The 13,057-nt window shown below is 38.1% G+C and overlaps 1 protein-coding gene across 2 annotated transcripts; it reads left to right on the plus strand.

The window, feature by feature from the left end:
• Window positions 1-309: 309 nt before the first annotated feature.
• Window positions 310-11,926, plus strand: LOC146366297 (uncharacterized). 2 transcript variants are annotated; one of them, XM_084915120.1, is made up of 18 exons: window positions 310-461; window positions 722-774; window positions 2,009-2,084; window positions 5,318-5,457; window positions 5,737-5,820; window positions 5,919-5,975; window positions 6,093-6,293; window positions 6,508-6,702; window positions 7,717-7,771; window positions 7,869-7,959; window positions 8,049-8,190; window positions 8,608-8,712; window positions 8,898-9,006; window positions 9,265-9,496; window positions 9,857-9,931; window positions 10,107-10,209; window positions 10,815-10,921; window positions 11,186-11,926. In XM_084915120.1, exons 1-18 carry the CDS (start codon window positions 311-313, stop codon window positions 11,328-11,330), a joined length of 2,121 nt encoding a protein of 706 aa, XP_084771246.1. In that variant the 5' UTR covers window position 310; the 3' UTR covers window positions 11,331-11,926. The 2 variants fall into 2 exon arrangements, with proteins under 2 accessions (XP_084771246.1, XP_084771247.1); XM_084915121.1 differs by lacking the exon at window positions 6,508-6,702.
• The last annotated feature ends 1,131 nt before the right edge of the window (window positions 11,927-13,057 follow it).

Genomic DNA, 13,057 nt, shown 5'->3' on the forward strand with positions numbered 1-13,057 from the left:
AGCATGTTTCCCATGGAGACAACAAAGAACAACAATAAACATTGCAAGTGATGCATTTTTCTTACAAATCCTTATAAAGGTTGAAATAAACTACTAAATGAACACACATCTCACCTGAAGAAGAATATCCTGAATCATGAGTTTGTGTTTGCGTCTTTCGAGGCTTGTGACGTCGTGAGCTCTCTAATATTATTTAGTGTCACAGTTAAACACCACTCGCACACAAATCCACTACCACAAGATGGCAGTAATACAACATTAATGATTAAAGCTTTCCGCAAAACGTCAAGGAAGAAGCGCAGGTGGCTAAATGAGCAGCAGAAGAAGAAATCCGACGCCACAAGCAGGAAGCAGGGATCACTGTACTGTAGAATTTGCTTATACAACGACATATATATATAAACACAGCTTCTGGACGACACTTCACAGAAATAATAACATGCCTAGAAAGATTGTGAAAGGTAAGAATAAAGCAGTGATAGTTATTTCTTATTAGGGAGGCCTGACCATCAGTTTCATTTACCAAGAAATTGACTTGTTTGAGCTTATGTCGCTGTTTAGCTTACCAGCTAACGACGTATTATTGTGGCTTTCAGAGAGCGCGAAGGTGACGCTGCTGTGTTTTTACCACCTTTAATGTTAACGCTCCAACGTTACATGCTAGTCCTTGAGTATTTAAATATATGTTTGAAGTTTATTTTTCCATTTCTCTACCTACCAGGTGGGACAGCCATGCCCAGAATTCGAGAAAACTCGAGACTAATGCACACACATGTGAGTATGACTAAAGCCATAAAACTGCTGTGTTGTTATTACAGTGTTATCACAGATGTAGAAAAACAGGTTATTATGACGTTAGGTGTGGTCATGGTGGCTCGTCAGCGTGTAATAAAGCAGACGTCTTGCTTGCAGTCTTACAGCGAACGCTGTTTATTCGGAGTTACTTTATTTCTTTAACAAGCTGCTTTTGTTCCATTCTTTGTCACAGTGATCCCACACTGCTCCATAAATGTTGAGGTCCAGACTGTGGACTGATAGTGTTTGTTTGAAACACACTGGCAATGTCATCCTTAAGACGGTGCTAGTGAGACTCTTTCCAGATGGTATTTGCATGGTAGAGCAAAATGTGAGTGTAGTTTTCTATCTTCATAATTCCATCAATTTTGACAAAATCCCAGCGCCGTTCTCTGAAATTTAGCCCAAAACAAATAGAGGCACTGCTGAAGAAACTCCTGTTATACTTTTTATGATTTTTCTGTCCCGTTTCATGTAATTTGGTATACTTCAGCCACAGCTCGTTTCTGGTCTCTTGAGTTAGGTGTCTCTTTTTTATATTTTTATGTAAACAAACAAAAATATTGGTACAAGAGGGGAAAAGAGTGGTAAATAAGCCAATGTTTTTTTTTTTTTTTAAAAAAAAAGACCCTTCAGAAAGCCTGAAGAACTAATATAAAGAAAAAGGAAGGGTGGCTTAAGACTTTTGTATTGTGCTTTGTGTCCCAGGCTGGTGAAGATAAGATGTACTAATGAAAAAGAAGCTGGGGTAGTAAACTCATAATGACATAAAACGAAGGAACGCTGCAAGTCATCATATTTGAGACATGACTTGTTTAATCATTATCAATTAGTCAATCAACAGGAGAATAAATATCCTAATCCTAGAGACAAATTAGTATCAAATGAAATTATTCATATAATGTCGCAGTAATTTAATAACTCTCTACTCACAATTCCACCTGTTAGCATTTTCTGAACTTCTGACCCCCTTCATGTATAAAAGGATGAAAGATATTCATGTGATAACAACAGAGGAATCCAACCAGCAAACATTTGATTGCAAGAAGCAAGAACCTGTGAAATGCAGGCTGCAGTTCTGCTTTAAAAATACTGAAACTATTAATTACAAACCAAACCAGTTGTAGTTTATTTTACAGCAGATTCATTTTTTAAACATGTAAATATGTTGGATGCTAACTATTTGTTTGTTTCTTTTTTTCTTTCTTTATAGGAATCAATGGTAGATTACCTGAGTGGACGAGATCCTTCTGGCAATTTCCTGAATGCTATCCGGCCTGGCTTTTTTGGTAAGGCATTCTCTGAAACTGCTGTTACAGGTTATGTTAAAGAGGATTCAGAATACATTGAAATCGAGCTTTACAATGGGCTTACAGTTTTAAGCATTGCTGCTCAGGTGTTGTTGTTTTTTTCCTTTTTATATAAACTGAGATTGGTCTGCTTTGATGCAAGTGCAGTGTTGAATAATCTAAGGTTAAATAGAGGAGGGAGGAAACACTGAGCATACATTTGGAAGAGTAAGGAAACAGAAGGAATGGGAAGGGATATCAGACATACATCTTCTTGAGCCATTTGCAGCAAATCCACAATTACAGACTAGCACTGTGCCTATTACAGGGAGTGCAGAATTATTAGGCAAATGAGTATTTTGTCCACATCATCCTCTTCATGCATGTTGTCTTACTCCAAGCTGTATAGGCTCAAAAGCCTACTACCAATTAAGCATATTAGGTGATGTGCATCTCTGTAATGAGAAGGGGTGTGGTCTAATGACATCAACACCCTATATCAGGTGTGCATAATTATTAGGCAACTTCCTTTCCTTTGGCAAAATGGGTCAAAAGAAGGACTTGACAGGCTCAGAAAAGTCAAAAATAGTGAGATATCTTGCAGAGGGATGCAGCAGTCTCAAAATTGCAAAGCTTCTGAAGCGCGATCATCGAACAATCAAGCGTTTCATTCAAAATAGTCAACAGGGTCGCAAGAAGCGTGTGGAAAAACCAAGGCGCAAAATAACTGCCCATGAACTGAGAAAAGTCAAGCGTGCAGCTGCCAAGATGCCACTTGCCACCAGTTTGGCCATATTTCAGAGCTGCAACATCACTGGAGTGCCCAAAAGCACAAGGTGTGCAATACTCAGAGACATGGCCAAGGTAAGAAAGGCTGAAAGACGACCACCACTGAACAAGACACACAAGCTGAAACGTCAAGACTGGGCCAAGAAATATCTCAAGACTGGTTTTTCTAAGGTTTTATGGACTGATGAAATGAGAGTGAGTCTTGATGGGCCAGATGGATGGGCCCGTGGCTGGATTGGTAAAGGGCAGAGAGCTCCAGTCCGACTCAGACGCCAGCAAGGTGGAGGTGGAGTACTGGTTTGGGCTGGTATCGTCAAAGATGAGCTTGTGGGGCCTTTTGGGGTTGAGGATGGAGTCAAGCTCAACTCCCAGTCCTACTGCCAGTTTCTGGAAGACACCTTCTTCAAGCAGTGGTACAGGAAGAAGTCTGCATCCTTCAAGAAAAACATGATTTTCATGCAGGACAATGCTCCATCACACGCGTCCAAGTACTCCACAGCGTGGCTGGCAAGAAAGGGTATAAAAGAAGAAAAACTAATGACATGGCCTCCTTGTTCACCTGATCTGAACCCCATTGAGAACCTGTGGTCCATCATCAAATGTGAGATTTACAAGGAGGGAAAACAGTACACCTCTCTGAACAGTGTCTGGGAGGCTGTGGTTGCTGCTGCACGCAATGTTGATGGTGAACAGATCAAAACACTGACAGAATCCATGGATGGCAGGCTTTTGAGTGTCCTTGCAAAGAAAGGAAGGAAGAAATGGAAATGGAAGAAAGCAGTCTTACATATTTGTTTAATATGTGCGTTGAAGGACATGTCCTGGTCAAAAATGACTCCAAGGTTCCTCACAGCGTTACTGGAGGCCAAGGTAATGCCATCCAGAGTATGAATCTGCTTAGATACCATATTTCTAAGATTTTCAGGGCCGAGTACAATAACCTCAGTTTTATCTGAATTAAGAAGCAGAAAGTTAGCGGCCATCCAGGTCTTTATGTCTTTAAGACATTCCTGCAGTTTAACTAATTGGTGTGTGTTATCTGGCTTCATGGACAGATAGAGCTGGGTGTCATCTGCATAGCAGTGTAAATGTATGCTATGTCTTCTAATGATGCTGCCTAAGGGAAGCATGTATAATGTAAACAGAACTGGTCCTAGCACTGAACCCTGTGGAACTCCATAATTAACCTCAGTGTGTGAAGAGGACTCTCCATTTACATGCACAAACTGGAGTCTATTAGATAGATATGATACAAACCACTGCAGTGCAGTACCTGTAACACCTACAGCATGTTCTAATCGCTCTAATAGGATATTATGGTCGACAGTATCGAACGCTGCACTGAGGTCTAGCAGGACAAGCACAGAGATGAGTCCACTGTCAGAGGCCATAAGAAGATCATTTGTAACCTTCACTAAAGCTGTTTCTGTGCTGTGATGAGCTCTGAAACCTGACTGAAACTCTTCAAATAAACCATTCCTCTGCAGATGATCTGTTAGCTGTTTGACAACTACTCTTTCAAGGATTTTTGATATGAAAGGAAGGTTGGAGATTGGCCTATAATTAGCTAAGACTGCTGGGTCTAGAGATGCTTTTTGAGTAAAGGTTTAACTACAGCCAGCTTGAAGGCCTGTGGTACATAGCCGATTATTAGAGATAGGTTGATCATATTTAAGATCGAAGAATTAATTAATGGCAGGACTTCTTTGAGCAGTTTTGTAGGAATGGGGTCTAAAAGACACTGTGCAATTGTGCAGGCTGCTCAAGAGCTGAAAGTGTTGAGCAGTTATTTTATACTTAATTTGTAGGGAAATGAAGTATAAGGCTACATTTGCACTTGCATCAGACTTATGCTGTGTCACTGTTATTGCATCATAATGCTGCTGGCACCCGTGGGACCTTATTTCAGTAGATTCAGTTCAAATTAGGATGCATGTCATCAGTGACAGTTGCTCGTTAGAAAAGACTGATGGAAATTTACCTATATTTACACTTATTGTGTCCAAGCTGCAAGCATCAGCAAAACGGTGTTAACAGATAACAGATATTTCCCACAACAACCAAAATCGAATTATTGCAAATGTTCTTAAAATGTTGTTATTTAATTCTAAAGCTGCTGTATATCTCCCACCTCTGTTATAGCCACAAGAAATCCAACTAAACTGATAACACTTATTTCATGTATGTATTGAGTGTAACAAGTAGATGCTTATGACACTTTTGTAACAGTGAGGAGGAACTTTCTTTAAAAAGCTGTAGTAGTTGATTTGATTTAGTTCATTTACTTAAAAATGTTGTTATTTACTTGTTTCCAGGTGTTTTGCTTTTTTGTGGTTCTTTTCACCACTTTCGTGATTAAAAAGCAGGGAATCTGGTGTGATCTTTGCATTGTGTTATTGTGGAGTGACGATCGCATTTTTGTAGTTGTCTTTTATAACTTGCAGGTTTAAATTTTTTAAATCCTTTGGAGGAAGATATTGTTTATTCAGATGATGACGACGACGATGACGATCGTTATTATCAACGCAGGGCCGCTAACAGGACATTAGAACCACATCCGCAAATAAAACAGCTCACTGATGAGGTATTGCCCTTTTGTTGCACTTGTTGGGAAATGAAACAAGGAACGATCTCTTTAATATTTGTGTCTGGTTTGTAATAGGACATATCTTTCTCTCTGACTCACGTACTCTGTGGGGAATAAACCAAAGCATTGAAAAAACTTTAAGCAGTATTATATTTATCTTTTAAAATGGTAATTTTATCCAAAGCAATTTATCTTGTGTGCACTCTGTCAGATTTTAATCTTTTTTGGGAATTTATTGGAACGTTAGTTGACACTGCCTTTTTTTTTTTTCACCAGGAGGCTGATAGAATTGCAAAGGAGTTAATAGAAGAAGAGGAAAGGCGTAAGGAGAAAACTAAGAAGAACAAGCGTAAAAAAATGGTCTGCATATGCATACTTATTAGGATTTAACGTTCTAGCAATGCTGGCGTTTTGCTTTTTTTTTTTTTTTTACCAGAATTTTCTGTCTTTTGTTGCAGCGTAAAAAAGAAAAGAAGCGGCTAGAAAAGGAGAGTGCAGCTAAAGACGGTTCACCTGTGAGTCTATTTTTATCCTTGTTGTGTGTACATGCAAGTGTTTGAGTGGAAAATCCAGACAGAAAGGTATTTTTAAAGCTGCTCTGATTGTTTGTAATGCTGTTTATGTTATTTCAGGAGGAAGAACAAGGCAAGTCAGATTCCTCTGAAAAAGAAGATGATGAGACTATAATTGAAAGTAATGCAGAAACAACTGGATCCTCACGAAGCGATAAAACTCAAAAGGCAACTGAGGCAGCCAGATGTGATAAGACTGGTGCTGATACTGCAGAAAAAAATCTTGTGAAGATGAATGAGAACGAGGAAGAGGAGCAAAAGGTCTGTCAGAGTTGTAAATTTCAGTTTTTTGGAACAGAAAGGCAACCTTTTCTTTTAATGCATTGGGGAACTAAGTGGTAGAGCTTTAACAGTATCAGATTATATGCAAATATGTAACACTATTTTTCATGCGTATTTTAAATGACAGTCTTTTCACAAGAGCACCTTTCGGATGATTATCCCCAAAACAACCACCTTGTTTTATCCTCCGTAGGATTTGGATTTAAATAATTCATATGCTGCTTCTGCTGAATCGGCGCCTGAGCAGATGTGGATTCAGAAACAGAAAAAAGGAGGAAAAAAGGCGGAAAGTAAATTATCTGCTGTTCAACAGCCTGAAGTGGAAAATCCAAATATCACTGAGGAACCTGAAGTTAGAAAGAAAGAGAAAGCTGAAACCAGTAAAGAGGTGGGAATCTTGAAAACATATTCTTATAGGTCAAGACTAAAGTCTGTTGCTCCCAAATTGCTGAATGTTTTGACACTTAACCTGGAGACTGGTTGGTGGCAACATAAATGTATATTCCCCAACTGGTTGACAAATGTTTGCTTGTATGCAAACAAGTCAGCATCTTCCATGCAAACATGAGGTTATTAATGTCATAACCTCTGTTCTCCGATAACTCAAGTATGTCACTATGGGTAACATTTCCTCTGTGTTGTCCTCAGAAGCTTCTGTTGTTACTCTGTTAGCCAGTATTGGCTGGCAGTTGTAATGCTTGTGTCAAACAGTGGCCGTCCTCTTCCCTATGAAAGGGGTTGACATAGCTCCAAGCTCATGTGGAAAAACTGTCTCAGTTCCCGTATATTTTATGTACAGGGGAGGAGAAAGTTGGGGGAGTGGAAAGAGAGCATTGGAAAGTTTGTTTGCTTCATTGGCTTGCCTGTGCACACGGTTGCACTTCTCCATAACTACTTGACAGTCACCAAGGGGTCACTGACCGGTCTCTAGGCCTGCTTGAGTGGGACTTTAGCAGTCAGTCTTAGGACTGCCAGTAGTGTTGTGTTCAAAGTTTTTTTTAGAAGGAAGTACAGGAGAAATATCTGTCGTTTTAAAAGATTTAATTTGCTTTGGCTCCTTTTTCCTGGAATCACAAAGACAGACACAAAAACACCCCCTGCCTAGCCTTGATCATTTTAATATTACTGATTGTAGTTTGGGACATTCTGTTCGGACTCCCTTTGACACAGAGAATATCCCTCTAACCATTATCTAATGTGATGTGTAAGCATGCTGCAAAACCCTCTGCGCTCCTACCTCAACCCTCAGTATTTCAGCTCAGTCATACTGCTGGATGAAGCTTTTGTTAGCTTTTACTAGCAACCACAACGCAAATGTGTTTGTTTTTGTTTTTCAATTCAAAGTACGACTTTGAAAATATTATTCATCAACCAGACTTTTTTGGGGGGGTTTTCTATACAGAAATCAATGGATCCCATATTAGAGGAGTATGCAAAGAAAAGCATTGAGTTTGCCAGTAAGTGACATTTTCCATCCATCATCATTGAGAGCCTTATGTTAAAAAAAAAGTCAAAATACAAAGAGGACACAACAGTACTTTTTCTCTTTTCCAGACATGGGGAATCGTTTGGCTGCCTCTGGGCAGTACGAGAAGGCAGTAAAATGTTTCACTGAGGCTATTAAATTCAACCCAAAGGAATTTAAGTAAGAACATTGACTTAAATTGACATCATTAGAACTACCAGGAGCTGTTAACTGCTAATGGCCATAAATGTTTGTTCGCTGTGTTTCAGGTTATTTGGAAATCGGTCCCTCTGTTTTGAAAGACTACAGCAGTATGAAAGTGCTCTCACGGATGCTGACGTTGCACTCTCCATGGAACCAAACTGGATAAAAGGTTTATTTAGGAAAGGGAAAGCTCTCTGTGGTCTTAAGGTAAGTTATCCAGTTAACACAGCTTATATTTTGCTGTTTTTTTCTTTTTGTTGTAGCTGTAAATATGATTTAGATGGGCATTTTGACACTGAGATCTCTGGGGATTAACATACTTCTGTGGAACAATAGAGGAACTGCAGATACTTGCTTGTGCTGCATTGCATCATACTTGGGTGTTTTCTGTTATTTAGCATTCCCTCATTACCAGCATAACAGGAGTCCCTGTGTGAAGAGCCCGGTGCTATTAAACAGTAACAGACTGCATCCTCCAAAATGCCGTGTGGCTGAATCAGAACCTCTTTAAGCATGCTCGTTTAAAAACTGAAGACTTGGCGGTTTTGTTTGTGTAATAACGCAATCCTACAACTTGTTGTAAATTCCCCAACTAATTTCAAATCCTAACATTGATTCTCCCAGAGATACTACGAAGCCTCACTGATTTACAAAGAAGTCCTGAGGCTGGAAAGTACAAGTGCTGAAGCCGCACAGGAGCTGAAACGAGCACAGACGCTGCACCTCATGGTAGGAGACGCTTTGCAAAAATGGAAATGAGACAAAACAAAAGTCTGATTCATTGGTTTCCCTCCCACAGATTCATATGAAAAGCTCTTTTTGGGATACACCAGTGTCACCTGTCGGTGTGTATGTGTTGGGCTAATAAAGTAATCATTTGTGGCTTTAATGTCTGTATGTTTGTATGATTTCAGGAAATGGGCTTCAGCTGGGCAGTGAGCTCTGAAGCCCTGAAAACTCACGGTACACTAGAGGAAGCTGTGGAAGCTCTGTTTGCCAGTGAGAGTAACACAGGTCCTGGAGGTAAATAAAATGTTGTAACAACAACAGCGTCCTGGTATATAAAGAGTGCACTACAACAGTCGGCACTGTTAAGACTACATTCTTTGCCATGATTGAGTAGGGTTAGTCGATTTGTGAAAATTGCTTTTGTGTTTAAAAAAAAAAAAAATCTACACCTCGTCTAAAAGAACAGTGTTGTCACCACTTGTGATTTTGTGTTAAATCACAAAAATATATAAATTCCAGTCAAGTGTGAACATGACTGTACTGTTTGTTCAGCCTGCACAGCTCCTGCCACCAGCAAAGAGACAGCAGACCCACCAGCAGGGCTGAAAGATGATGACGGTGATGATGACTATGATGATGATGATAACGATGACGATGTGGGAGAGTGGACTGTCCTACAACCAAGCCGCCCACGAATGCAGCAGATGAGAGAGTCTGACGCGTTTGGCCAAAACAGATCAAAGTCTCAGTCGCCGACCCCTCGCTCCAGGAATGGTCCAAAACCGTAAGTCCTCATTAATATGTACGCGAAAATTAAAACAAAAGGGTGTTTATGAAATTATAGTTTTCTTTTTGCAATATTTTAAGGGCTTTTTTTGGGGGGGGGGGTGATAATCACTCTGCAGGTCTCCGACTGATTTGTCTCACCTTGGATGTGCTATGTATAAGTTTGTGTATGTAGTCGGAGTAAGGATCTACTAAAGAGTGTATAATGCTGGAAGACTTGACTTTAATGTGACTGTAAGTTTGATGTTGAGAGGAAGTGGGCTCAGATTTCCTTTCAAGCTTTTAACGTTATTTGCTTAATCATAGAGCATATCAATTTAAAACTGAATGTTTTTATTCTTGCCGTTTTGTTTTAAAGAGAACTTTTCCCTGTTTGGACTGGATTATTGGCGCCTACTGTCACCTATGTAAAACTCCACGAGCTCTTTAGCAGGTGAGTTATGGCAATGCTATTGTTGTGTGAGGATCTTCCTCAGCACTCTCATGTTGTAGGCTTGAAATTAGAAAGAAAAACCAAAACATGATCTGAGCAGTTGCTGGATCTTTTTTTGTCAGTTAAGTAGTGAGTTCATCGATCATTTCAACACTCGCTCCTTTCTCCCTCTCAGAGCTGGGGCCATCTACAGCATCAAGATGCTCCTGGAGCAACAGTGTGCCTTTGTGAATTACACCAGAAAGGAAGATTGTGATAAAGCCATCCAGTGTATTAATGTATGTATCCATTTGCCATTTGCAGTGAGTTATATGTAGTTACATTCAGGGACAAAACCCGTGTGTGTGTAGTGTAGAGCAGCATGAGTCACAGGCAAGACAAGACAGTGAACTTTGGATTGTGATGCACATTTAGATTTTTTTTTCTTCGACTTGGCACTGTGATATGAAACCTAAGGTTTGTATAGTATGAGTAAAGTCTGACTGTAAGTCCAGTGTTGTAGGTTTTTGAGTCTGTGGGTTTCCAAGAGTCTGCTTATGCTCTTTGTTACACTGCAGTGCAGCTGGCCAGTAAATGCAGAGGCAGCAGACATCTCTGGTAAACTGGTATTTAATGGAAGACAAATATAAGCACATAAAGTAATAAGACTAACCTGTTCTGTCTCCACGGCAGCTACCTGCCATCTACACACTGCACTCACGCCTGTTGGTGTAGTCTTCTTTATTTATTGTTACAGTAGTGGCCCCACTAACGGTGATCATAGTTCACGAAAACTCTTAGTGCATCTGTGTTGCACCAACCCGAATGATAAATCATTGATAAATTACTCAAGAAAACCACGGTCACAGTAATCGATGATTAACAAGGTCTGTTCACTCTCCAGGGAATGATTTTCGAGGGGGCTCCGCTGACGGTGCGATACCCTTACAAAGTCCACCCTGAACTCGGTGGGTCCAAATTAGCTGCTACTGACCGCTGCCCTCGCCCAAGGTAAGGACATTCTTCCTTTTACTGAGAAAAGCACTGATTCACTTTGTCACAAGATTAGATTTTATTCTCCTTTGATGAATTGAGACGAATAAGACCTGATTACTTTATATTGTATTACATCAGGGCCTGTAGTTTCAGATTATTTCTGTGATTTTTGGACTTTTTAAAGAACAAAGAATGTATTTTCTTTTTAACTTAAATTTTATCATTCATCACCAGAACTGATTTTTTTAAATGATTTATCACTTGTTTTTCATATTGTAGCACATACAAGAAGGAGTGCTTTTTCTGGAGGACGACAGGATGCACAAGGGACGACTGCACCTTCAGACACGTCCCGGAGCACAAGAACATCGATAGGGAAAAATTCACCAGCAGGCTGGGATTGCATGCAGCAATTCAAAAATGATCACGCCAATGAGAAGCACGTGGCGTTTCCTCTGAGTTGACGCCGTGATCATGGCACCCTTTTTTTTTTTTTTTTTTTGTCATTGTTCTGGTTCACAACACAAAAAGTTTCTTTGAATTGTTTATTATTAGATTTTGGTAAATCTGTGCATCACCATCACTGTATGTGTCCAAAGGAGACCTGGATCAACATAGTACTACATTAATATTATAATTATTCATGTGCCTTCTTAGAGTGGCATATATATGCTGTAAGCGCTAAGCAATCTTTGGCAATGGTTTGCTTTCAGGAATTCCTGATTCCATTTTGTTATAGATTAGATTTTAATTTTATTATTTAAATTAGATTTAACAGATTTTTTTTCTGTTGATTTGAACACTAGGTGGCAGCATTATATCTAGCCTTGAACTTCAGGGCTGCAAAGTCTTTGCTTTCGTTTTAAAGGCTGTGATTCCTGTTTGGGTATTTTATTTGCACATTTATTGTGCAGCGTTTCATTTTGTGTCATCTTAATGCTGGGCAGCAGTTTGTTAATGTGTGAAAAGCTCAACAGTTGGATTCTGTTGGTATGAACATTAAAGGTTTCTAATGCCCCATCTGTTGTCTGTGTGTTTCAGTGTGGTTATGTTTGTATAGGAGCTTTTTGCAAAAACTGAACATAAAAACAATATACACAAAAAGATAAAGAACTATACAAAAAGAAAACTATACAAAAAGATAAAGGAGAAAAATGATAAAGGAGTACATTGAATAGAAACCAAAAAGCTTTTATAAGATTTGGCTTATTTTAGCTTAGAGTTCCAGTTTTGTCACCAAATGAAACAACAAAAACAATGATGATCATTCCTCAGTTTGGGGTGTGTTTACTAACTTATTTCTGATTATTGATTGGGTTTTATTCTCTTTTTGAACTTTCCTTGAACAAATTATACAGCCTCATTACTATTCCACAAGTCTTCCCCTTTTCCAGATTTTTTTTAAATATTGGCCCTGACTCTTATTTCCTCTGAGTTCATTCTATAACTGAAACTTCAAACAACCATTAATTTGTTTTGAAAGTAAAACATATTTACATTTTTATATATTATCAGTGTAATGTATGGCTATCTATATATATATATATATATATATATATATATAGATATATATATATAAATATATATATAGATAGCCATACATTACACTGATAATACTCCATTATAGAGAAAAAGAAAGAATGAATTATGCATCGGAAATGTGTATATATATATATACGTATATATATTTTTAAATTTTTAATATATACGTATATATATATATATATATATATATATATATATATATACGTATATATATTTTTAAATTTTTAATATATACGTATATATATATATATATATATATATATATATATATATATATATATATATATATACGTATATATATATATATATATATATATATAAACATATATATATATATATATATATATACGTATATATATATATATATATATATATACATATATATATTAAAAATTTAAAAATATATATACGTATATATATATATACACATTTCCGATGCATAATTCATTCTTTCTTTTTCTCTATAATGGAGCAATTATAAACAACTTGCGACACTATTTTTTTTTCAGTGTCATTTGTCATAAAGTGAAGGACATAGTGGATCTACTAATTGGAAATGAGATGGTTTAGTCTCTAGCCCAAGTCCCTAATCTATGTGTTGCCGTG

The sequence above is a fragment of the Perissodus microlepis genome, chromosome 19 (assembly GCF_051167445.1).
Source record: "Perissodus microlepis isolate ML-2025 ecotype Zambia chromosome 19, ASM5116744v1, whole genome shotgun sequence".
Classification (NCBI taxonomy): Eukaryota; Metazoa; Chordata; class Actinopteri; order Cichliformes; family Cichlidae; genus Perissodus; species Perissodus microlepis.